Source organism: Perissodus microlepis, chromosome 6, assembly GCF_051167445.1.
Source record: "Perissodus microlepis isolate ML-2025 ecotype Zambia chromosome 6, ASM5116744v1, whole genome shotgun sequence".
NCBI classification, from domain to species: domain Eukaryota; kingdom Metazoa; phylum Chordata; class Actinopteri; order Cichliformes; family Cichlidae; genus Perissodus; species Perissodus microlepis.
Genome location: NC_140466.1, coordinates 15,419,002 through 15,444,949, shown reverse-complemented (window position 1 = coordinate 15,444,949; position 25,948 = coordinate 15,419,002). Strand labels below are relative to the sequence as shown.

Here is a 25,948-nt window from a genome sequence, read left to right as displayed (position 1 = left end):
GGTTTTAACCCTTTAAAGCCGGTCGGAGCGGACACGCTCCATTTTGCGTAACTATTTTTAAATCCCGGTAGCACTGCAACCACGTAAGCTAGCGCAATAATTTTTTTTGCATATGAAACCAGAGGAGTTGTACTTACATCTTATGCCATCAGCTTGTCCTAGGTCACAGTTTCCTTCCACATATAGCTTTGCAAAAACTGCATAAAAAGCACTTGCAGCAACAAAAACATAATATTCCAGAAACACGCTTTGCCGATCCGGTCAGCTGTTTGTAACACTTCCTACGTCCATCAGCGTGAACTGTCGCATGTCCGCCATGACCTGCCCGAAACCGGAAGTGACGTCATTTTGCGGAAATGTAGTTTTTTACCATCGGGGCCTTAGGAGCCTATACTTGTGTTTTTAAAAGTTATGTTTGACTTTATGACTTTCTGTGTCGTTTCTGGGATGCTTAGGACTCATATTGCACTGCTGGAAATAGTTTATTTTGATGCATATGCTGTTTTTTTGCAAATTTGCGTTTTAATATTTATTTTCGTTTTTCCTGCAGTATGTGAAAATTGGTGTATTTCAAAAATAAAACTATGAAGACACTTAAAATAAATTTCCTGTGGTGGGAAACTAGTTTGTGCAACTTTTTTGTATTTACAGTTTTGAGGGATAAGCCTCTTAAATTTCTCTAACTAGAAATATATGTTAAAAAAACAAAAACGATTTTCAATTTTTTTGTAGTTTATTGCACTTTTTTGCAATTTATGTAATTACTATGCACTTAATGCAGACATATTATTAAAGTTTGGGCTATAATGGTTGTATTGATGTATAGCAACTTGAAATGCTCCCAAAAATGGCACTACTGCATGTAAAAATTAAATATAAGCTCTGGCGGACTTGGTTCTATGGTAGGTCTTAAAGGGTTAAACTTTAAGGGTACATAGGCTTTGTGATTTAACAGTGCAATGAAGTGTGCATCTAAGGGTGTGTTAATGGATATTCAGGGACACACAGTTGGTATGCAGCCCTCTTTTGTGGCGCTCGGTGATAGATCTCAGCTGTCTGTGCAGTGAGCTGCTGTGATGTGTTGGGAATTAGCAGAGATGTCGATGGGACAGATACTCAGCATGCTGCTGGGTGATCAAGGGTATTGATACTGTGTTACCCAGAAACATTCAATTTAGATTAAGCTGCTCCAAGGTGCTTTATAGTTACATGGAAGTGAGTTTTCTTATTAAGATTATTTGCTTAAGGCAGAGTGCCTATGTTTTTTCTATTCGGTCTTACTTAGTGAAGCAGAATAAAGAGGATGCCAGTATTTACAGCAGTGAGTGGCTGCACAGAAAAGAGAGGTTGTACAATTTCACACCTTCAGCAGAAACTAATATTACAGTGTAGAGGTTTGCTTAGACCCACTGAACAGAGGTTGCACAGCATAACAGCTCTACAGACACTATTAAAATCTAGAGAGCCCATAAAAAATACAAAAAAACTGTGCATTAAATATAGACGGAGACACTTTAAAAAAGCTACTTTAATACCACCTTAAGCTTTGGAGGAATGAAACACCGATTATCATCTTAGTCTTCCAGCCATGAATAAACTGAATGAAATGATGTTTCTGACATTTTTCAGATATCTAGCCTGATCTAATGTTTCACTTGTATGTCTCAATCGTATCATAATGATACCATTAAGCGGATTTTTGCACCATTGCAATTGTAGAAAGGATAAATTTGCAATAAGCATCCCACTCAGGCAGGATTTCCTCCTCAGCCTTAAGTAGACGAGGATCTCTTAATAAACAGTGTCACCTGGGAACTGTACTTATTGCCATTAATGATAACTAAATGTGAAACCACTCCTGTAGTTTTGATCAGGGTTTACAGATGAATTAACTGTGAAGCTGTTTCCGTCTCAGTGTGTAGTTGTATGTTTATATGCTATCTCCGTGCAGCACAGTAAGATGTCTACAGATTTAAAGTAATACCTTTGCGTCTGACACCTATCCATATACTATCCATCTGTGTGCACACACACATGTACCCACTGAAGACATCTTCACGTGGATCAACGTTGCCTGGTTACCGGCCAGTTGGCAAGGGAACGGTGACAGCCCATGCTAATTTGTGATGGCCTGAGATGACTCTGTTCGTGCCTACGTGTCTGTGCGCGCGTGTGTGTGTGCATGTGTAAGATCAATGAAGGTTTCTAATCTGTCAAGTGAGACAGGTGACCCAGCAAGGCTTTGATTTGCCCAGACACAACAGCAGACTCTCTAAAATCAATTTATGTTATAGCGACAAAATGAGCAACTTACCTGACTTAACTCAAAAAATATATTTTGATACTGAAGTGGTCCTGAAAGAAGTAGCAGTGCATAATTCTGATCTTTTTTGTAAAGATTTTTTTAATTAAAAGAATAAAATGAAGCAGTGTATTCTCACATATTCTTATTTGCATGCTTTTTGATACAGAAATATGTACTGTGTCAGAATTGTCTGTTTCACGGTGAAGTAGACAGAGTAAAAGAAGGCGAGCGGAGAGAGTATATTAGACTACGTGCAAGAAAAAGCAATTACCTGTGGACGGCTACGTGCACTTCCCATCACATAGAACAGGAAAGCAGTGGAGAGAGGAGAAATGAAGACAAAAGGGAGCGGAAGCTGTATCAGGGAAAAAAGGAAAGGAAAAAGGAAAGAGCGGAGATACTGTGGCCGAAAGAGTCTGCAAGTCAGCTGTCTCTGTGAGAGCTGATAAGCCTAATCTGAGTGAATACAGTTTTGGAAGTAATGCCATGCATTTGAAATTTCAATTTTTTTAGGGGGGGGGTGGGCTGATATTGAGACTTTGAGTTTGAATTACCAGGAGGAAGGGATGACATGTCCAGGTGCAACCAGCTGCTCCGCCGAGTGAACTTTAGCTTCGGTGCAGAAAGTTTTTCTATTTGGACTCTGTCTCATCTTCTAAAAACATGAGAGTTGGTTCAATTTAATGCTCAAACTTAAACATCAAGTGACTTCACTTTTACCATACACAGCTCTGCATTGTTCTTGTATTATTTGTCTGAGTATTTCTTTTAGAAAATGACCAAAATTGCTAAAAAAAATAAAATAATTCTGTCTGATGTATTGATGCACACACTCTCTGAGCACTTATGAAACACCTGTGTAACCCTCTTCTATTCAATATGAGTGTTACGACCCTAGCTGAGACTACTGTGATTTATACCTGTGTGGGTGTCTCCTGCCTTAAGTGCCACCCTTCTGTGCAGCTGCCTCCAATCAGCAATTAGGCCAGGAGTGCGTAAGGCCAGAGCTTCAGTGCCAGACAGCCTTTTTGTTTTTTACAGCTTGTGAGCGATGTGTGTGTCTGGACTTCTTACTCCTGCTCTGTGAAGAGAGGCTGTTTTTGACCATTTAACCTTTTTGATTCTTTTGTTTTTTGTGCAGCTTCTAGGCATTGTTGTATTTTTACTTCTTTTGATAGTGTTAGCTCCTTGTCCTTCTTTTCTAGTTTAATTATTAATAACAACTTTTATTTTATTGATATTTTTGCCTCTTGGTCTCTTTGTCTTCAACCTGAACACTTTGAACAAGCAATGGCTTACGATAAGGTAACATCCAGTAGTAGAAGCCATACAAATATGTCTGTAAATCCATGGAAAGTTATACATGAACAGGTACAGTTACATGAACACACAAGCCTGTAAATATACAGGTAACTGCACGTATCCATGCATACATATACATGTGCCGAAGGTAAAAAGAGAAACAACTTTTCATTCAGTTTCTACTTGATCTGATACATACTGTGCATGTTCTATACATGGATTTAAATTGTACATTATTCAGAAGTGCAGTGCAAAGCTTTTTCTTGATGGTGCCATAGTTTCAGTCCTTAGTTTGAAATACACTTTTATTTTGAATTAGTTGACAAAAGTTGAGAGTTCTGTCCTACAGAACAATCCCATATGGCAAAACACTTTTGTAGATTAGCAGGTAATGGAATAGATAAGCATTATTAATACATTATTATTATATAAAATATTACTTTTGTTCTTTCCCCACTTCTCCTGGTTTTTCAGGTGAACATCACAATGAGGGAGGATCTTAATGTTACACCATTCTGCCCACAGACAATCAAAAATCATACATTTGGCCAGTATGCCCTTCAGGGTCATACCCTTGTGCACCTCTGGCCCGCTCTGCAATTGTTAGGTTGTTGCATTTATGTTGTGATTATTTTTATGTGTCTGTAATTTCACCAGAGAGCAGACATAAACAGAAATAACCGTTGTCATCACTAGTAAATGTTTTGTTTACCTCGTCAGCAAACATGATAGAGACGCAATATTAGCAATAGTTTGGAATATAATGTAGTATATATCACATATTTATGTTTAAGTGACTTTATTTATTTCTCACACTGTTTTTCTACGCATCTTCTTCTGCGTCCTTAAGTGGTCTGTAAAATGCCAGCCTTAATAAAATTGACATTTGAATAATTATTGTTCTTAATATTGTTATTCTGATTATTATGTATTTCACATCCCCGAGCTACTTGCATGCACTTCTCAGTGATTACTCTTTTGTCTCTCTTGTTGCTCCTTTGTCTCTTACACTCCAAAGCAAAGTGGCTTCATCTTGCTCTCTGTCCTACAACAATCATCTTTTCGCGCTACAAGCTCGGGGAAATAACAAGTTCAAGTGTGCGTTCTGTGCAACACTTGCCCCTCAGTGTTTCACCCGAGTTTCCCAGGGGAAAACACCGCTCATATTCAAGCATGAGTAACGAGGTAAAGAAAGCGGAGTGGGTGAGAAATTGTTGGTCCTGCTATTTAATGAAAGTGGGTTGTAATAGAGAGCTGTGCTGGGACAAGAAAGGTCCTCCCTCAACTTGTTGAACTTGCTGATGTATGCTCTGTCACATTGTTGCTTAATTGACTTGTTTTGTGCCCAGCTGAAGGTTATTGCATCAAAAGAAGTAATTTTATCTGGCACCTGGAATCTGTAGTACTTTCTGTCCTGCAAGCTTCCATTTGTAGGCTACAGTCTGGACATTCTTTTAAGTATTATAATTTTAAACTTCATCCTCATGTTATTTTATCACGACTTAGCAAAAGAAATGTTACCATTATCTCAAAAGATCAAAGACTCAACTGGATAGCCAGCTTAACCCCCATCAATGGTCAGCATATTTATAACTTTTAATCCTTTTAATCCTTTCCTGAGTTTCTTTGCTTTATTTCTAGCTTTTCCCTTGTTTTCTCTTCCTCCCTCTCTTCTCCCTTACTCATCTGTGGCCTTGGCCTTTGAGTCTTAAGTTTTTATGGCTGCATTAACAGGCACTGCTTGGCATTTGGGGGGGCTATTAGAAGTCTTGTTGAGTCATTAGTCATGCGTTTGAAGTGTGATGTGGGCAGAGCACTGGCTTGGCCAGCGGGGGCCGTGACATGCATGGTGAGCTGGTCTCTATGCGAGCCAGACGGCTGACCTTTTCCAGCAGAATCCTCCATGACAAGAGAGGTGAAGTCTGAGTAATTAATGGTGTGAAACTGTGGTTGCTCATCACATCCCTTCCTTTCACGACTCGCCCCGCTCTGCTGTCGTCTTGTCACTCAGCCTTCAAGTGACACTGGTGGATGATCCACCTGGGAGGAGCAGAGAGGTAATGGATCTTCCTTTCTGTGTTTATCCCAGGTGGAGATCTCTCCCCAGCTGAATGCTTTCAAAGTTCATTTTGAACACGGATGATAATGAAACTGAAAAGAGGATCTGTGTGACAGCAAGACTAAAGCGAGTCATCCAGCTTCAGTGTGAGACAAGTTGACTTGAGCTGATTGTTTTTCCTTCATTTCAGTAAAAAGTTCTGCCCTTTGAGGTTTAAAAAAATAACACATGCACAGCAGAGCATAATTAAAGTAACGATTAGATGCTGCTGAATTCTTCTGCTCTGAACGGTGTTGGTTTTGTCTGGGTAACTGAATTTGTTCTCTGTCAGAAAACAATGATACGACAAACGGGCTACTGACTGGTAGCCCGTCTGCATCAGTGCCTGCCTGAGCTGGAAGCTGTCAAACTGGCCCCAGGCTGTGGGAAAGATTAGAACCGCTGATGTCAGACTGACCGACGTGAATTTGGCACTTTTTACTTCGAAAGAGAGCTGACTGCTGTGCTGTCTTACATGTATATATGCTTTACAATGTGTGTGTTTGCAAGGCTTTGAACCTTTCGGTAAATGAATTTTCAAAAATAATGAGTTATTATTGATGTTCATGCATTTGAGCATACTTGCACCAAGACAAAACTTCTGAGAATGATGATCACGTTTGAAAAATACTTAATTGTTAAGTTGTTATCCAATTATTTCCTTGTAGTGTTAAATTTAAAACCAACAGATAAAATTAGTGATGCACGATTATGGCCAAAATGATTATCATGTGTACTTTGTTCAGTATTGTTTGTGGTTATTTATCACAATTATTCTTCAATTGTGTTGGCAAAAAATGTTTTCATTGCATTGTCATGTAAACACTCCTTTCACATTTTCATATCTGTACAAATCTTTGCATCCAGATAACATCAACACCACACTACTTTTACATTAAGCTACATACCTGTTAATTAAAACAGGGTGTTTATTCACCTTGCCTGTTGAAGTGTTTGTACATGCATGATGCGTATGACTAAAATGCACACCGTGTTCAGTGGGCTCCTATCTTTGGTTGGTGATTTCAGTAAGTTTTGTCAGCTGTACGGGCTCACTTTTATGGACATCAGAGTTGATATTGGATGATTTAAGTAAGTGACCAATTCATAGTTTTTCTTGATATTCATGCATTCATTATACTTATACAGTTTGTGGTTTGTTTTCAGGTGGCTGAATAAGCTCATTGTAGACACAACTCTACAGCACTTTTTGCACATGATTTGTTCTCGGTTAGCAACACTTGGGCTAAATCAAGCGCTGTTGTTTGGAAATCAAAAGTATTTCCAAACAACAGAGGGTGATCCATTTGGAGGATAATCTCTTCATCTTCTCTTATGCCAGACATTTCAGTTTTGTTGTATATTTGTCTTTTAATGTAATTTTGCTCATCCACACTCGTCCGGAAAAACTCAAGCTGTGTGATGCAGGGAGCAGCTGTGACTGGCACATGCAGGAACAGGTTATGGATCTGATTTAGGGAGTGCCTCATTAGCTTTTGCTTTGAGTTTAGCATGCATTTTCAGTGTCTCTCGGTCACGTTCATTTAATTGTGGGAAGCCAAAATCGTGAACATTAAAATTCAATGAACTGTGCAGCCCTAGATAAAGTATATTAACAAAGGTGTTGATAGTAGCTTGTCTATTAGAACATTGAAATGAAAAAACCCAAAGGGCAGAGAAAAAATCAGGGCATAATAAAGTAATCACCATAAATCATTAGGATTCTGCATACTACACGTGTCATGGCAATTTTGTATATGTGGTTTTGTGTTGCTAAAGGGAAAATATGGAAAAATGCCTTTTCAAATGCATCACTTCGCATGGAAATGGCCAGAATTGGTGCAAAGACACACACATCACCAACATGAAGATTTTCATCCATGATTGCTCATAGCCCCATAATCTTGACTGGGGTCTTTTGGGTGATGTCAGCTGTCGGTCCGAGTGTTTGACTTTTCACCTCTCCATCGCTGCTCCGCCTCTACCATTAAGGGTTGCCTCCCGCCGACAAGCTGTCGGCTCCACTCAACCTGAACTAGTCTCCTAAATGAGGCTGGGTCCTGTTAGCGGGGCTTATGACGAGCTCTAAAACCACAGAGCGTCTTCCAGCTTACAGTGGCAATAACTCTGATAATGTACTCTTTCAGCTGGGCTAGATAATGCAAAAAAAAAAAAAAAAAAAAAAAGCAAAGGAAATAAAAGAATGTGAGTGTGTGAGAAAGATGAAAGAGAAGGCAGAAGAAGGAAAAAAATCACACAGGGAAACCCCTCCTGTTGTCAAGGTCACATCCTGAAAAGCCTGATTAACATGAGAAGGTGAGTGTGTTTGAGTGGTTTCAGTTGTAGGGTCTGAGTAATGGCCAGTGAATAAGGTGCCGCTGGTTTTGCCTGTCCTCCCTGGTGCTTCAGTGTAATTAGCAAGGAGACTAACAAGCTTTAACGAGGCGGGCTTTTTATTAGAACTGCTAATTGCTCCATGCCAGGGGAATATTCAGGAAGCACAGGGAAGTGGAATTATAATACTTGTGTGTTGAGTGTGTGTGTGTGTGCGTAAGTGTGCAGTATCTGCTCAGAAAGGCAATAACACTCAAAGACTGTATTTAGACAGGAATCTACATGTAAAATTGTTCACATGCTTATTTACATTCCCGTTTTCCCTTTTGAATTTACATGTGTATTCCATGTTTATAGGTGAGACAAATTAAAGGAAAAAATAGCATCTTCAGTTACCTTTGCGTATTTGTGCTTGTGTTTGTGTGTACTTAGGTTTGATATAACGCTCTAATCAAACTGAGATTTTCTTCCAATCATTTCAAGTTTCAAATGGTTGCATTTCCTTCTCTTTGCCCTGACTGAACTTTGTTAACTTAAATTATAAGGTTCTTTTTAGCTGACTCTCATTCAGGAATTTTTTTTTTCGTATAAACTTGTTTATACGCATGCCAGGCCTCAGTAATCATTCTTATCAGATTCATAAGTTAATGAAGAATATTCATTGGTTACTATGATTGATTTGAATAGGACACAGCAAGGATCTCCTGGTTGTAAATCAGCTGGCCAGCTGTGACCTTTCTGTGTGGCGTTTACATGTTGTCACTGCGCCTCCCACAGTCCAAAGACATGCAAGTTAGTTTTATTAGTGATATGAAGTTAGTGTCAGTGTGAACTTGGATGTGAATGGTTGTCTGACTCTCTGTGCTGGCCCTGCAATAGACTGGCATCCTGTCCACGATGTACCCTGCCTTTTACTCATGACAGCTGGGATAAGCTCCAGCTACATCAGGGCCACGAAATGGACGAGCTGTTAAGGAACTGGATGTTTTGAACAAGCTCTGATTTCCTGAGAAAAGTTGCTTGATTTTTTATTTTTCATATGCTAATTGCTGATTCTGATTCCCTCTAGACTCCATGCACACATATTTTTTAATTAATTACAGTGTTGTCCTCATACTCAGTGATCAAACATGTCATGTAGTCTTACTGAGACAGATTTTGAATCTTTAACAGGGTGTCTCGGAGTTTCTAACACCAGCAGCTTGAAGTTCAGATGCTGTTTTTACAAAAGTCATTAGGAAAGAGAATCTGCCAGCTCGTTAAATTGCCTTTTGTAATGTCAGCCACAGTCAATTAGCCTGTCTTGGCTGCTCCATCCTTCATGATGTATTACATATAAAAATACTGTAACACTATATATAAAAACCTATGCAGTAGCGCTGCTTTAAATTAAGGGCATTAACATATAAGTGAATGAATCTGAGTACAGGTATCTGGGAGAACCTCAACATCTCCAAGTGTTTTACAGCAAAGCAACTTGTTCTCTGAAAGAATTTAACAGGACACGGTATAATAGCCTCATTGCTGTGAGTTGTAATGAGATGTTTGATTTACTGTAGAAAATACAAGACGCCAGTGGCTGGATAACCAAAAATCTTGTTTTGTCTGTGGGTCAGCAACTCGAGCAGGCAGAAGCTGCTTTTTTTTGTACTGCACAATCCTTAAAATAGCAACAACTGAACACTGTCTGACTGTGTGGTATGACTGTAGGTAATTATATTGCTGTGGATTATGCCACACCATGTATTTAACTGGAAGGAAGTAATAAATTATACACTGTATGTAGATGTAATATATATTTTTCCTTAATACCCGAAAAAATAACAATATTTAGGTAAAAAATAATTGAGCTGAGCATACATCTGCAGAGCCAAAGTTGTATGTTGACTGTATTTACATGCATTCTGCTCTCTAATTCTTCTTGATATCAAATAACACTACCAAAAGTAAGTCTACTGCATCCTAAAGATAGTGTCTATTTTTAGCAATCCCTCCTTAAAACCACCTGCAGTGTGTGGTTGCACACACTCAAACACATGTAATTGCATTCTCAACCTGGATGTGCTGCCACAGCGCGGTGCTTTGCTACTTAGCCATAGTCGTACCTACACCACCAGGAGGATGTTATTCTTAAAATGTGTGACACTGGGAATCTTTACTGACTCCACGGGCAGCAGTCATGTTTGTTTATTTCCTCACGTCCTTGTCCATGTGCAAACCTTTGCAGCTTTCAGGTAATCCAGGTACTTGACAATTCTTTACATGGGATAGAGTGACATTATCAATGGGAAAAATGGCTCGTGCGTGTCATTCCATCCCAGTGAGACAGGTCACACATGTCACGCTTGTTACTGCACCATGACTGAATGAATTATTTTCCAGTGTGAAATTAGCGAGCTCTGTGGTGATGCAGCTTCAATTTCCTGTCCTGTTAGTTTGTTTCACCACATTTCTGACGTAGGCAGTGAGAAAAGAGTGACTGTCAGAATGACTCACAGCCTACATTTTGTGATTACATGCTATAGTATGAACTTCTTCCTGCAGAGCCTCCAGGGTACATCCTGTCTAAAATGTAGATGAGGTTATCAAAAAATTTTGACAGTCTGTTTTCCGCTGATGTTGCATAAATCATACATAAGTTTACTGTCAGCAGTGGAACAACAGATCTCATTTTCTTCAGAAACAATTAAAAAGATTTTGTCAGACACAGAATAAAAAGTTTTCCCACTGTGTGCAATTATCCCATTTCAGCATTCAACACATCAGTTCTTAAAGGCTTGACAGCTTATTAACTGTTTACTGATGTACAGTTGTGGTAAGACATACGCATACACTCATTATGGGCATGAATGTCATGGTAGTTTTGGGCTTTTAAGGCATTCTTTGAACTAAAAATAAGTTTTAATGTATTTTGGGTTTAAATTGGGATACATACAGACCCAAATATATGCATATATCCCCCATTAATATTTGGTTTATTCTCTATTATCAATCTGCACCGAAATCAGTCAATTTTGGTAGCAATCAACAAGCTTCTCGCATTGGTGGTCAAATAGCTCAGTCTTTGTCTCGTCGGACCATAAAACTTTTCTCCAAAAGGCATTTGGCTTGTCCATGTGGGCAGCTACAAATTTCACTCGAACTTGGAGGTGTGGGTTTTGGAGCAGGGGCTTCTTTTTTGGTCGGCACCCTCTCAGTCCATGGTGATTTCAAACTGTCTTCACTGTGGAGAGTGACGGTGGTGTTCCAGGAGTTTCTAGTTCATGGCAGGCTTGTGCAATTGTTGGCTCCTTGGTTGTTCCTGAATATTCTAACCAATTTCCTCTCATCTGAGGGTAACACTTTGGGTCTTCTACAGACCTTGGCAAACCGGTGATACATCAGAATAACTTGAACTTACATACAATTGTTTGAAGTGGTGATGTTGAAATCTTAAATTGTTTAGAGATAGCTCCAAAAGATCTTCCCAGTCTGTGTAGATCTAGTATTTTACACTGAGTTCCTTGGATTCTCCAATAGTTGTGGATATTGGTTAATCCAGTGAGTGCTGCTGTCAAAGAAGAACTGCCAGTTGTAGTCAGACATGATCACTAGTAAGCCTTGACCTTGACAAGTTAAAAGGCACTGTGGGAGATTTAAGGAAGTCAATGTATGTATATATTTGAGCTTGTTTGTATGCATTTGAATTCGAGAAAGTCCAGAAATGATTCAAACATGTGCACCCAGTTCTTGTTTTTAAAGTGATTTAAAGATGTTTTTCTAACCAAGAAAAGCAATCATTAAAAGCCCAAAATTACCATGACATTTATGCCCAGGATGAGTGTATGTAAACTTCTGACCACAACTGTTGGTGTAGCAGGCGTTGAGTGGCTCTGTGATGTAGTCGTTTAAACATTAGCCTTACATGTAAAAGATATCTGGTTTGAGATCAGCTTCATGAGGTCAAAAACTAGTGTACTCCTAGTGCCGGTCCCAGGCCCAGATAAATGGACGTGCTGCATCAGGTAGGGCATCCTATCTAACAGTCTGAGCCAAATCAAACGTGCATGTCCATCTGCTGTGGAATTTCCCTGGGAAATTAGTGAGCAGCTGAAAATACCCATCACAGGTGTAGCAGGATTTGAGCGTGGCCACCAGCTGTGGTAGAGCAAGATGATTGTTTGGACGTTGTCATCTGTCCAATTTTCTTCTTCTTCTTAGCTTGTGCTTCTTGTTCCAGACACCATCTAATTAGTAGCTCACGACTCAGAGACAGCGATTCAAAACAGTGTGGGGTCAGTGTCAATGGTCACTGAAAAACTAAAAGGTCAAGGCTTTCGGTCTTATGTTTTAACACAGCAACACAAATTGCGATCAATATTTTGGAATCCAGGCCCAGAATACAGCAGAGGATCTCGGTGTTTTCATTCTTTTCAGCCACTTAAAATAAATGAGGGTTCGATTTTATCATCCTCGAGTTGTTTTGAGTATATTTTACACAGCCTGCTTTGTTTCTCCAGGCTCTCAATGCAAACTTAAATCCTTAAAAAAAAAGTCCCTGACCCTCACACGCTGCCTCCCCTCCGCTTCCTTAATATTCAGCTTTATGAAAATGAGGATGAAGACAAAAAGCCCTGCATTGTGTCCAAAATGCACCCCTCTGCCTCAGCATTAACACCCCTCACACTCCCCTCCCTCTGTTGTTTTCCTCCTCTTCCCCCTGACAGGCTGCTGAGAAGCCCTTAATATGAAGGCTCATTGGTTGTGAATGTTTTATGGTATTATGTCTGTACCAGGATTTGAGAGTATGTGTGTGTGTGCTTATTTTAATCTGAGAGATTTGCATCACACTCCCTTTGCTGCTTGCAAAACAGGCCTTATGAAGCAGAGACAATAACATAATTATGAAAATGAAATGTGTTGGGATAGAAGTTAATTCAAATTCTAGAGCTGGGAAATATTATTACAACACAAGCCAAAATGCATCCAACAAAACTCAAAGTTATTTCATAACTGCTAGACAGATGATAATAACGTCGGTGCATAATTTTAAAAACAGCATTAGTACATCTTTATGTGCAGCTCACACTCATTTCATTTGCAAAGTGCAATTAAATGTTAATCATTTAATTCATAATTTAATTAATTAAATTGATTAAATGATACACAAACAAACTAAACTTGCTTAAATGTGCCAGTTTTAGCTTGTGCCAAGAGTCTTGGTCAAAAATGTTTTTTGTGCGATATAATGTCCTTCTCTGCGTGGACCTGCATCGAAAGAAACGATCACTAATTGGAGTGAAGGAACTGGCTAAACCTTGCATGAAATTGCCATCAGTGGTCCATTGTTGAGTGTGTGTCCCTCTGCAGCTCCACCCCAGCAGTCTGCCCATTGACTTCAGAGGGTGCTCACTCAGCTATGAAGCCTGTGGTGTTGCAGGGTGGAGCGAGGAAGATGTTTGTGTGTGTGAGGAAAATAATGCATGGCTGTCTGCATCTGTGAGTGACATGGGAAGAGATAACAGGCATATTTATTGAACTATTTATTTTTCTTCTGAGGGAGTTCTTGTATTTTGCTTTACAGTGAGAAAGTGAAGGGGAGAAGTGAAGGAGAGGTGCATGGATGTAGGGTAAAGAGGGTGTTGTGTGAAGGGGATAGATGGAGGAGGGTGATAGGAGGTTGATGGGGGGTGGGGGGGATTCGTAAGTAGGGTGGGTGTGAGATAAAATTGGGGCAGTGTGTGTGGCGGGGGTCTTGGATTGGACTGTAATCCTTTAGTCCTGGTTTGAAATAACCCTGCACAGTCTGGGACAAACAATATGACAGGGTCTCTCTCTCTCAGACACACACACACACACACACACACACACTGAACATATTGCCTCGCTCAGAGTGGGGAGACTGGCTTTGGCTGACGTTACTTCATCATGACAAAATGTCTTCGACGGGAGCTCACTGATCTGCAAAAGAAGGTTTGTTCTTACTTCTGTAGAGGAGAGTTTACATTTTACACATTAAGTGAGATTTTTTGGGTGGTGCATAAAGTAAAGAGAGCATGTTGCACTCAGAAGTGCAAGTTTGAGCATATTCAGGGGTGACTGTTTGTCTAATATTGAAAAATGCACAAATGGATGGGCTGTTCATGCTTGAAAACCCTTCAGTGTGGCTAAATTAAAACAATTCTGCGAAGAAGAGTGGGCCAAAATTCTTCCACAGCGATGTGAAAGACACACTGCCAGTCACTGAAAATGCTTAATTGCAGTTCTTGCTGCCAAGAGTGGCACAAGTAGTTATTAGGTCTAGGGGGCAATTACTTTTTCACACAGGGCCTGCTAGGTCTGGATAGTTGTTTTTCCCTTAATTATTAAATAATTGCATTTTGTATCGACTCAGGTTGTTTTTGTCTAATATTAAAAAAATTTGATCGTCTGAAATATGTAAGTGTGACGAATACACAACAAAATAAGAAAACAGGAAGGGGGCAAATGCTTATTCACAGCACTGTGTGCTTGAGGTCATTAGACACGAAGAGCACTTGGCTCCCTTCTGGTGAGGTTACTCTTGTGGTCCTATTTTATCTTTTCTCAGTGCTACATCTGGTAGCATTAAACTATGGTTTTTCTCAGATTGCTGTCACATTTTCCAGACATTGCTCACAGATATGTATGTGAAAGTAAGTAGTCACATCATCAAAAGTAATATTACTCATGTGATATTGAATATAATATTGAATAGCAGTAAGGCCGTTCTACGGAAGAGGATTAGGGCCACTGGAAAAAAAAAGATGTGCCCACTTTTTTTTTCCAGTGGCCCTAATCCTCTTCTGTACCATTCCAAGTAAAATCAGTCAAATCTAAAATAAGGTTTCCATCTGATCCCCTCAGAACATATTTAACCTCCTAGGACCTGGCGTCCACATATGTGGACATCACATTTTGGGTTATTTAGACCAAAATACTCAATTTTGCTCTACAAGGGCCTGATATCCACTTACGAGGACATTATACTGCTACTGTTCTATCGAAATTTTAAACGAATATCCTCATATGTGGCTCTTATTTTTCTTAAAAACAAAAATAAGGTAAAAAAAAATATCTGGTAATTCTTTATTTTTACATTCATTGGGCCCCAATCAGCCCAAATATCAAAGAGAAATTAAAAATGCATGTCGTGGAAGAGTTCGGGTCTTAGGAAGTTAATGAAGCTATGCAAAATTGTACTTTCCTACTATGAACATTTGTGCCTTTAAAAAAAATCAGAGTTTAAATGCATTTTTCACACCTGAAAATTCATGTAGCTATCTTCTTTACGTAAGAGGGCTCAAAAAGGCTGGAAAAATGAAGAAAATTCAAACGCACCACCTGATGTACTTTGAGGGTCTGTGCATCAGAAAATACTCATTTTGCATGGTTTCAATAAAAACAAAAACAGCTGATTCTCAGGGGATCAGATTGTCAGCCATTATATAATGAAGTTGGAAAACCTATGGCTTATTTAGAAAATACAGACATCTAGACACTTTTCCATGCTACTTCCTCTTCTGCAAATGTACAGCTTTGTTGCAACTGTACTGTTTTTCAACATCTGAGAACTCCATGCATTAATTGTGTGAGCCTCTCATCATGCTTTCTATACTCTAAAGGTCTCACTTACTATCTGCTGTCAGTCATTTCTTCTGTTTACTGTCAAGTGGACAAAACATTTTCACAGGTCATCATTTTTTATATGACTTATTACTTCCTCACGTTGTGATAGATTAAAATTGTCCCACTCGTCTTTACATTGTTCCTTAAGTTCATTGAAGTTTTCAGCCATTTGTTTATGCACAGCTCTCCGCAGGTCTTGCCACAGCATTTTAATCGGGCTGAGATCTGGACTAAGTCCAGTTACATTTTCTTTTCCAGCCCCTCTGTTGTAGTTTGCTGGTGTGCTTCAGCTCATTGCAATTTCACATTTGATTCTGAATGCTTTGATATACAGAGGAATTCATGGTCACAGTGACTACAAGCTGAAATCATCACCCATCCACCACTGTGCTGGACAGCTGGGTGAGGTGTTTTGTACTGCTATGCTGTGTTTGGTTTTGGCAGAAAGATTCTGCTGTGCGTCAAAGTTTCATCTGTCCACGGGACATTGTGTCAGAGGTCTAGTGATTTCTCCAGGTGCTGTTTAGTCTTTTTTTTCTAATTCTTCTGTCATGATTTTTTTTTTTTTGCCGTGATTTAGCATGCTAACTGAGGCCTGTAAAGTTGAGATGTAGCATTTGGATTTTTTGCATGTTCTCTGAACATCTGACTTAGAGGTCACTTTGCTAGGACCTCTAACCTGTGAAGATTGTGGCATTGTGTTAACATACGCTTGAGTGCTCCAGACTAATAAACTCACACTTGCTGATTATCTAAGTGTTATTATTAAGTGTATTTGGTCATCAGCACTTGCTGCTTCTTAACCTCTTTATTCCTTTGCAAGTGAAGGTAAACTTAGTTTTTTCAAAGGACTGCATAGAGTCCTTTCAAACGACTGCATATGTTAAAAACATCTGTCATTGTTTGATGAGTCAGTCCATAGCATACACTTTACTTACTATACTTTGTAGCACCGGCATGCTTGCTACACATGACTGCCTGCTGGAACGAGCTGTATTTAATTGTCTGCTGCCAGATGAACTGCATATAAACAAGTTTCAGGCTAGATGCAAATTTCAGAGATAACACTGGCTTGAAAATGTACAAATGGGCTTGCGTTAAATGAAAACTGCATCATCGCTGTTAGATAACATGTAAAAATAAAGACACACAATGTTAGAGAGAGCTAGAACCTCTTCTGTCTGTTGTCCCTTGGTCAACCATAGACCACCTGCTGCCAGACTGGCTGTGCTCAGCTTCTGCTAGCGCTGTCATATGGCAACCACACGTTTGCATACACACGCGCATGCATGCGTGCTGTAACTATATCTGGTTCAGGGGATGTTGAAGTCTGGCAGGCGGCTAATATTGTCTGAATGCCACATCTTTATGCATGGATGTGCACATTTGCAAATATACAGATAGAGAAAGACAGAGTTACATGTGCATACACACTCACATGCACAGAGGCAAGCAGAGAGGCAGCAGCTGTCTTCTGTCTGAATCCACAATCAACTCAACATCCAAATAACACATTCAAGTCCTTTCTAGTGTAATTTGAGGCCAGACAGATATTGTCGCACATGGCTGTATCTTTTTTCTGTTTTTCTTGTTTTAGGGCGTCATGAGCAGCTCGATTTTTCACATTTCACTCAGAATTATTCCAGAAACACTGCTCACTTCTCTGCAATCAGAAAGCCTCTGTAAGAGGTCCTTCCTCTGGCCCCCTAAATGTCTGTGTGCGTGCATGTATATATGCATAGGCTGAGTGGCAACTTCACTATAAATTGGCAGTTAAGATTTGAAGCCACACGGCACAAAGGAAAGAAAGGAGTGGAGGAAAAAAGCAGAGCTCTTTTACCATTTAAGTGCTTTAGTAATCACTGCTCTGAAGGTCTTTTGACATATTTGGATTTGTCAGAAAATCTTGGGTATGTTATTTTTCAGATATGTCTGAATGCTTCCTCTCATGAGCAAAAAGCAGCCTGTGGCTAAATGCGGTGCAGGGTGTCATTTCAAAGTGAAATTCAAAGCTGTTATAAGTTACTGCATCTCCACAGTTGGGCCTTTTAGAGCAATTAGAGCTCTTTTATACAAGATCTTCAAACCGTGACTAAACCGCTGCTGATGGTTTTTAGGGTATTGATATTTGGCTTTGCAGAAAACTGTGCACGAGGTGAAACTGACTACTCTAGACTTTTTAAAATGTTTATTTTCCTGTTTGATGTACTGCAAGTGTTGTGCCCATAAAGACAACATGTTTCGTTTGTCTGGTATTTTTCTGTCTGTTCTATTTAAATAATACTTTTAAACAGGTGATCACATAATCAATCAAATAATGAATCAATAATAATCTTTTGCATTTTCATATGTTTTTGTTTGCAGTATGACCCCGAGAACTCAGGCTTCATCAGTACAGAGCGGTTCAGGGACCTGCTGGCCACCCATGGCTCTGAGCTCGACCCCCACAAACTGGAAGTCCTGTTGGCCCTTGCTGATGGCAATGCTGATGGAAAGATCTGTTATCAGGACTTTGTCAACCTGGTGAGATGATTTAACTTTGCGTAACTCTGTATTATCCATAAAGATGGTTATGTGAGAAAATCCCACTATATCAGCAGTTTCTGAAATACTCTGTCTAGCACCAATATGCATCGACATGTCTACTTGAGTTACTGCCATGTGATTGACTGATTGGATATTTGCTTTGTGATCAGCTGAATGACTATACTTAATAAAGTGTCTGGTGAGTGTCAAAGACTCAATACTTATGACTTCACGTGGACGTCACACCTTTTCACTTAATTGTGATGACATTAAAGCTTCCACAAAACCGAAGGCTAAAGAATATCTAATACGCCAAAGCAAAACATATGTTGCAAGCAGTAGAGTACAACTCTAAACACTAGAGACATTAAAAAGACTGATTAAAAATTGTTCATAGTACTCTGTATGAGGCCAAAACAGTTTGATGTATGGCCAAGACTTGTTAATTGTCTCCTAATGTGCAGAAACTGAGATTTATTTGTGACTTGTGGAACTTTTTTTTTTTTTTTTTTTTTGCCACATCTGGAACTTTTTCAGCTTTACATCCACCATATTCCAAAATCACTTCAGCTACACAAGATTGCTCCTAATAGGAAATAACTCCCTGTCTGGTGAGAATTACCCCTCCTAAGGCTCACCTTGCCCCACTTACAGTTTCACCTTCAAACCACAGCCCGCCGCTGATTGTCCAAGGTCTCACTCAAGTCTCTTCAGCCTTGCTAGCTTCTTCATAACCTTTTCTTTTCTTTTTTCTTGCTGCTGTACCTCGTGGGAGACTCAACTGCTGACCCAGGATACTGTGAAGTGGTCTTAGGAGTAGTTATGTGGTACACAATAACTACTGGGTGGCTAAGGGATGCGGTGGGGGTGTACATCTCTGTACAGACTGTAGGGAATTCATTGTTGTCTCTGACTGTAAGAGAGTCCATCTCTCCCTGTCTCTCTTGTTCTTCAGAGCTGTTTATTGTGTGATACAGTGGGTGAGGAATGAGGCCTGTAGGAAGCTTGGAAAAATGTCAAAAGGACATTTTCTATTTGGTGCATTCATGTCACGTGAGAGCCTGTGGGTCATGGTGTGCAACTGGAAGTGGGACAGAAAGAAATGGAGGTCTGCGTGCGTGTGGATCTTTGTGTACAATATAGTGAAGTATAGTTTATACATTCACAGAGGCAGCACCAACAGCAGCTAAACACATAAGAGAGAAAGGAGTGACTCATGGTTATGGTAATAAGATGTGCATGTTTGAGTAAATAGGTGCTAAAATTTCAGATTTGTAAAGCATTTATCATCATCTTCCAGTTACTCAAATGTGAAGATTTCCTGCTTTGCACTGGTGGATTACAAAGGCTGACCATCTTTAGACATTTCCTGAGCTTTGTAAAAAACATAGTAAGTTTTTTTGATAGTAAGTTGAATTTCGATGACCTTAACACTAATTGAACTGAACTATTGAACTGTTTTGATTGGTCAACAGTAAAAATGTTGTTGGTGGGATCCTTCACATGTGAACCCACAGCTCTGTGAAAAGGCTTGTGAAACATTATATGACTATCTGAAGAAATGTGTGGTATGTAAACACGCAGGCACGATGCTCAAAAGTACCAACTGCAAACTGGGAGCTTGAGGCAGAGAAGGAAGGACTGCAGCAAAGAAAGAGCGGAGTAGAGGAGTAGGGAGGAATAGCAGAAAAGGAGGCAAAGGAAAGGACAGACAGAGGCAAACTGTGAGGGTTTTATTTGTTGCGCCATCTCTCCCTTGCACCACAGCTCTTCCATCAGTGTGATTGTCAGTAATTGCCTGCTCACTGCTCCATCACAGTTAGCTTTCATATCACTGCTCGCTCGCTTTCTTCATCCTCTCTAACTCTTTACCTTTCCATCTGCCTTTCTTGCATTGAATAAACCAGCAGGTTCCAGCTCTTTATTTCTTTCTTATTTTGTATGCTTATTACATTCTCCTTTACATTTGTCTCCTGGTATTTAACTCTCTCTCATACATCACTCTGATGTGTTGCATTTTTATTTTTTTACAGCTTTTCTGGGCAGAAAATAGCTACGTAATGTGTTTATACTTTACAAAATATCTATACTTTTAACCACTCAGTTTCTCGCCCGAGTGGAATAAATTCAGGTAATGCTCATAACCTATGATGTGTGCTCGCATGTCCTGTTTTGTGTTATGTATACCTGAGAGAGCTTGAGCTTTATGTTAGTTTTTTTCTTCTTTTATGTGGACGTTTGTTTATGCTGGTGTAAGATCTCCCAACATCTTTTTTTTTTTTTTTTTTGTGATTCGACACAATCGTCGACATTCAGGCAGGAAAACACGTGGAGACAGTGAAACGCAATCCAAGACACATTGTGGAAATGCCAAAACACGCAGTGGCATATGAGAAAGGATTTTCTGTTATGACAGTGGAAGTTGTTTTAATTGTTTCACTTGGCTTGGAAAGCAGTCCACCAGGAATGTGGACGGATGACGTTGTTAAGTGTGTTGCGGTAAAAGTTAAGCCTGGTTGAACTTTTTTTGTGTGACCACCTTGTGTGCGTGTGTGTCTTTGTCTGTGCTTTTTTAAAAGCCACTCTGTTGATGCCAACATTGTGCGCTCTGCCAAAAAACTGAGGGTAATCCAACAAAACAGATGAAACTCAGGGCTGACCTGGTGGGGCTAACGGAGGCATTAAGGCATAAACCGCATACTAACACACTTCTATAGTCTCTTTTCAGCCTTCATCATATTTCTTCTGATCCTCCGCCTATTTGTCCTTCTCTGTCCCCTTCTTGTTGTACTTGTTTCTTCCTCTGCCTCTTCTTCCGTCTCTTTTCTCTGATTGTATTTTCCACTGATCAAACAGAGAAATTGTCTCTTCCTAGCCGAACGCTCATCAGTGCCTCTCACCTCTTCTCTGCCCCTCTCCCTTCTCCTCTTGGCAGCGAGAAAACAGACAGAACATTATTCTTTCTTTTGTGCCTCGCAAAGACGAGAGGAATCACAGTTGCTTCACACGAAGAATTGTCTGTCTTTATGGGGCATGGCTGCCTGGGGGGGATGTCTGTGAGAGCGCTTGCTTCGGTGTGCGGTCTCGAAGTGGCCATGGTAACCTGTAATCATTTTCCCACAGTTCTCTGTGACTGATATAAAGGCTGAAATAATTGGCTTTTTTGAAGTTTGTCTCCAAACAATGAGTACTGAGACTCTAAAAGTCTCATTAAAAAGCATCAGAAGAACTATCAGACAACTGTTCAGAGATTTTATTGTTTTTTTGATTTCGTGTATTTCTTCTTATCTTTATTTCTCCTGCCGTTTCTGTTAAACTGAGCTTAGCTGTGATAAATGTCTTTGCTTTCAAGATGTAAACAAGAAGATAAGCCTGCTGGCTTTAAACTAAAATGTTCCTTCTGATAAGCCAGTGCTCGTACTCGAATAAACATCAATTGAAGCTTTCTTACACATCACAATTTTGAAGCCAATTTAAAGTTGTAGCTTTTGAGGATCCAGTATTACCGTCCACATCTACCTCTATTGCCAACAGCTCCGCTGCCACATCACATTTATGTTTTTTCCCCCAATCTCTGCCCTTGCTGAAAACAATAACACTCATCCTTATTGCCTTAAAGTAGCATCTGCTAACTGACACATCTGGGCTTCCTGCAGTTCTAGAGACACAGACATAGCCGTAAAATTGAGTTATGGAGTGTCACATAAACAGAGCGGAGCTAGAAACAGATTGGGGGAGGAGGGAAAGACTGGGACCGATAGCCAGAGTGAGAGAAGGATGGAGATGTGGGACAAGAATCTTATAAAACACACAGCAAGTGCAATAAACGACATAGAGACGGCTGTGATTTAGGCAGAGAGCTGGAAAGGATAAACTAGAATTTCTTTTGCCATCTATGCAAAACAAAGGGCCTTACTCAGTTGCTCTTAAGATTTGTGCAAATATTTTTTCGTCTGGTTATTTGTGGAAAATGTAAAGATAATTAAGTGGCAGATAGCTAAAACACATTCCTATTATTATTCTCACTTTTCTGACCTTCTTAATGCACTGTTACGCTCAAACAAAGGCTGCTGAAAATGGCGAAACATTTACAAATGCGATAAAGCCTGGAAACCCTCATTTCTTGTGGATTTTGCACCTTTTTTCCGTGGACGGGTTTGTGATGGACATGTTTGTTCAGCAAAAGATGTGTTAGCTTTTAATGCCTGTACGTGTCTGTACTGTTTAATGTAGGGTGGCTGGCAGCGTTCATTATCAGTTCACTGCAGATTATTTTCTTAGTCAGTCAATCATTTGACCTATTGGATATCATAAAAGTGTGAAAAATGCCTTTGTTCAGCCAACAGCACCAAATCATACACATTCCTGCTTCATTTTTTTGTCCTTCGACTCTCAGCCTGGGTAGTTTTGAATGATTCACAGTTCAATATAATCCTTTTTTTTTATATCCTGGGCCTTGGTGCAGTCCCTCAGTTCATCGACTGCATGAAACAAGCCATTTTATCTCCCTTGTCATTGCCTTTGAAGCAACTTTATTTCGATTGGCTGCCCCTTGTAAACAGAAGATTTGATCAGCGGGTGGGTTTCTGAGCTGTGTACTTGTGATGACCATATTGGCGGTATCTGCTCTCACAGATACAGCAGTTGAAAAAACTCTCTGATAGTGAGTTTTAATAATGATGGTTATAGTTAGACTGTTATATTAAATTATTTGTACTTACCTCCATCTCCTCTTCAATTTTCTTCCATTCTTAATATTTCTTCTTCCTCTTTTTATGTTTTTTTCGATAGATGAGCAACAAGCGCTCCAACAGTTTCCGGAGGGCCATTCTGCAGGGCAGCAGGCAGCTAAAAGGCTGCAGTCTCAGAGACGAGGCAGGCTTAGGACTGTCCCAGCGGTTGGTCCGCCACGTTGCCTATGAGACACTACCCCGTGAGGTCGACCGCAAGTGGTACTTTGACAGCTATACCTACTGTCCCCCTCCCTGGTTCATCCTGGCTATCACCATCGCAGAGGTAAGTTGATGGAACATAAAACGTGATGACTCTTTTAGTAATAGTACATTTTAATATGAATTGACCATGATGCTTTTCAACGGTGCCCTCTCGTGCACCTCTAGTATGATGTCAGTGTGCCTGTTATACAGTTGTGGTCAGACGTTTACTTACACTCATCATGGACGTGATCGTTGTAGTAATTTTGAGCTATTGATTTCTGAGCTGTTCTTTTTCCAGGTGGAATGACTGTACGGCATATTCTTTAGTATAATGTAATCTTTAATTGACTGCACAAGTTTGAATTTAATTTGGATTTTCTCTAATTCACACAGGGTTAAATTTATAAATAAAGGTGCAAATAAATACAAACACAGCCACTAATATTTGGTTAAATGTCCCTCAGCAAGATGTCCCTGAACTAGCCATCAACAAGCTCCTGGCATGATTTTTGTTGGGTATTTGGACACTCTTCTATATTTAAATCTGTTTGGGTTTTGGGAAGATCATTCCAGAAGTTTAATGTTAGCCTGCTTTATCTATTCCTAAACCATTCTGTTTTTGTGTGTTTGCAATCATTGTTCTGTTGGGACACCCAAATGTGTCCAGGTTTCATCTTTCTTGCTGAGTGGTTTGCAACTTTTAGTGTCAAAAGAACCCTTTTTGCCCCTTCTACCAAACAAAGGGAGAAAAATCACTGCACACACAGGGGGGTAGTGGGTGGGAGGATGGACGATGGATGGGAGATGTAACTGGGAGAGGATAAATTAGTTTAAATTATTATTTCTTCACGTATATATATATATATATTTTTTTTTACTGATGTCAGCTGAGAAAAAGAGACTCACCAAAACTGTACAACAGAAGACTGAATGACATGTTACCTATTTGAGAAGTCTCTTTTTCTGCTGTGATATTGGGATGGTGGGGTCAGAATTTGGCATAAAGAACATAAAAGCATGGATCCATCCGGCTTTGTGTCAGCGGTGGTGGTGATATAATAGTTTGCCCATATAAGGCGTATATAAAACATTTAATAATAGGATAAACATACAGTGGTGTGAAAAAGTGTTTGCCGCCTTCCTGGTTTCCTGTTTTTTGTATGTTTTTTACACTTTAATGTTTCATATCATCAAATTAAAATTTTAGAAAGAAAACAACAAAACACAAAATGCAAAACATCCAAAGCTTGTGAGAAAGGGATTGCTCCGCCCCCCAAAATCCCCTAAAAAAAACCCCAAAACAAAGCAAAAAAACAATAGTATTTGATGTTGATGCCACCACTGATTTTTCCAGGTTAATTTGATTGAAACAATATTAAATCAGAAGCTTTTGCTCAACTCCTGTGAAATTACTGAAGTAATTTATTTGCATTGTTTCTATAATAATCTATGAATGGATTTGTGTATTTGTTATTCTTATTATAAATACTACAGCAAGTCACTTATTGTTTGTTCTCTGCTCTCCCAGGTAGCTGTGTTCATGTACTATGGGTGCCAGATGGACCGCTTGGTCCTGCAAGTGTCCAGTCCATCCTTCCTAAAAAGTCCCCTACCTTACCATCCTCAGCTACGAGCCCAGGCCTGGAGGTATCTCAGCTACATTTTCATGCACACTGGGTGAGTTTAAATCTAGTGCTTTTCATAACTTTGCCATCATTCAGATTTTCTGATCTTGGAAACAACTTGGTGACATATTTTAGATGAAGTTATCTGCTACGGTGTGTTCATGTCAGCCTTTAGATCAAGGAGGTACGCTTGTAGCATTTTAGGTGGATATGACATATTGCTGAACACTAATTTGAAGTGCCGCATAACTGTGATGCCTTGGGGTCGTGTTACCTAAGGCATGTGAGGTGCTGAAGTGAATCAGCACAAGTTATGCAACAGATTCATCAACAGAAATATACAGCAGTGATTTTTCGTTCAAACACACCGAGCAGGACAAAGAAGTAAGAGATGAGAAATGTAGTCGATGGATGCAGCCATTAATGTTGTCAATTCAGTGTCTGTGAAGTCACAAAACAAATGAACGCGGACTAATAATCATGTGGGATACTGAAAGAAACGGGTCCTCTAACAACTGTTTGTAGTTGGATTATTGTAACGTGTGTTATGTGTGCTCATATTTGAGTGTAGAAAACAGTTATCTTTACAGGTACTCTTCACAAAAAAAGAGAAAACACCAAATATCAACTTGACAGATTTAATAAAACCACCTCTACATTTCTTCAGTCTCCTCCTCTCCTCTCTGACTATATTATTATCTGTTCAGTTCAGGCCAGGTCATCCAGGTTTAATTACTCTTCTGGCTAAATGTAGTTTCAGGCGATAAAGAGAACTAATAAAATGGTAATTTACTTAAGAGAACCTGGTTCAGTGCGAGGGTAGGGCTCGTGCACGGTGAGAAGATAAACTGGGAAAGGATGGAGTGATGTTTAACACACCACAATCACAGAGGAACTCACTGAAATGATTACGGTTCTCAAGGAAAGTGGCTGGGGGGAAAAGGGACTGTTGGGATTTAAACAGTCTGACTGAGGAAACTATGTATAATCACTTGGAAAGAAAAGCGTCTGGACTTCTTTAAGTTGCTTGAAGACGTTTCACCTCTCATCCGAGAAGCTTCTTCAGTTCTAAGAGTCAAATGGTGGAGAGTCCCAGGTTTAAACCCAGTGGGAGTATCCCCCCAAAAGATGGACAAAAGGTCCCCCTGATGATCCTCTGCCTAGTCACATGAGCCAAGGGCTGTATCCCAATTCA

The 25,948-nt window shown here is 39.8% G+C and overlaps 1 protein-coding gene across 2 annotated transcripts in view; it reads left to right on the top strand.

Annotated features, from left to right (window-relative positions):
• rhbdl3 (rhomboid, veinlet-like 3 (Drosophila)) overlaps nucleotides 1-25,948 on the top strand; it is a 73,668-nt gene that overhangs the window by 25,179 nt on the left and 22,541 nt on the right. For both annotated transcript variants that reach the window (XM_084931003.1, XM_084931002.1), the window contains 3 exons: nucleotides 18,030-18,188; nucleotides 22,983-23,207; nucleotides 24,657-24,805. In XM_084931003.1, the coding sequence (XP_084787129.1) occupies nucleotides 18,030-18,188; nucleotides 22,983-23,207; nucleotides 24,657-24,805 (533 nt within the window). The remainder of the gene's footprint in view (nucleotides 1-18,029; nucleotides 18,189-22,982; nucleotides 23,208-24,656; nucleotides 24,806-25,948) is intronic.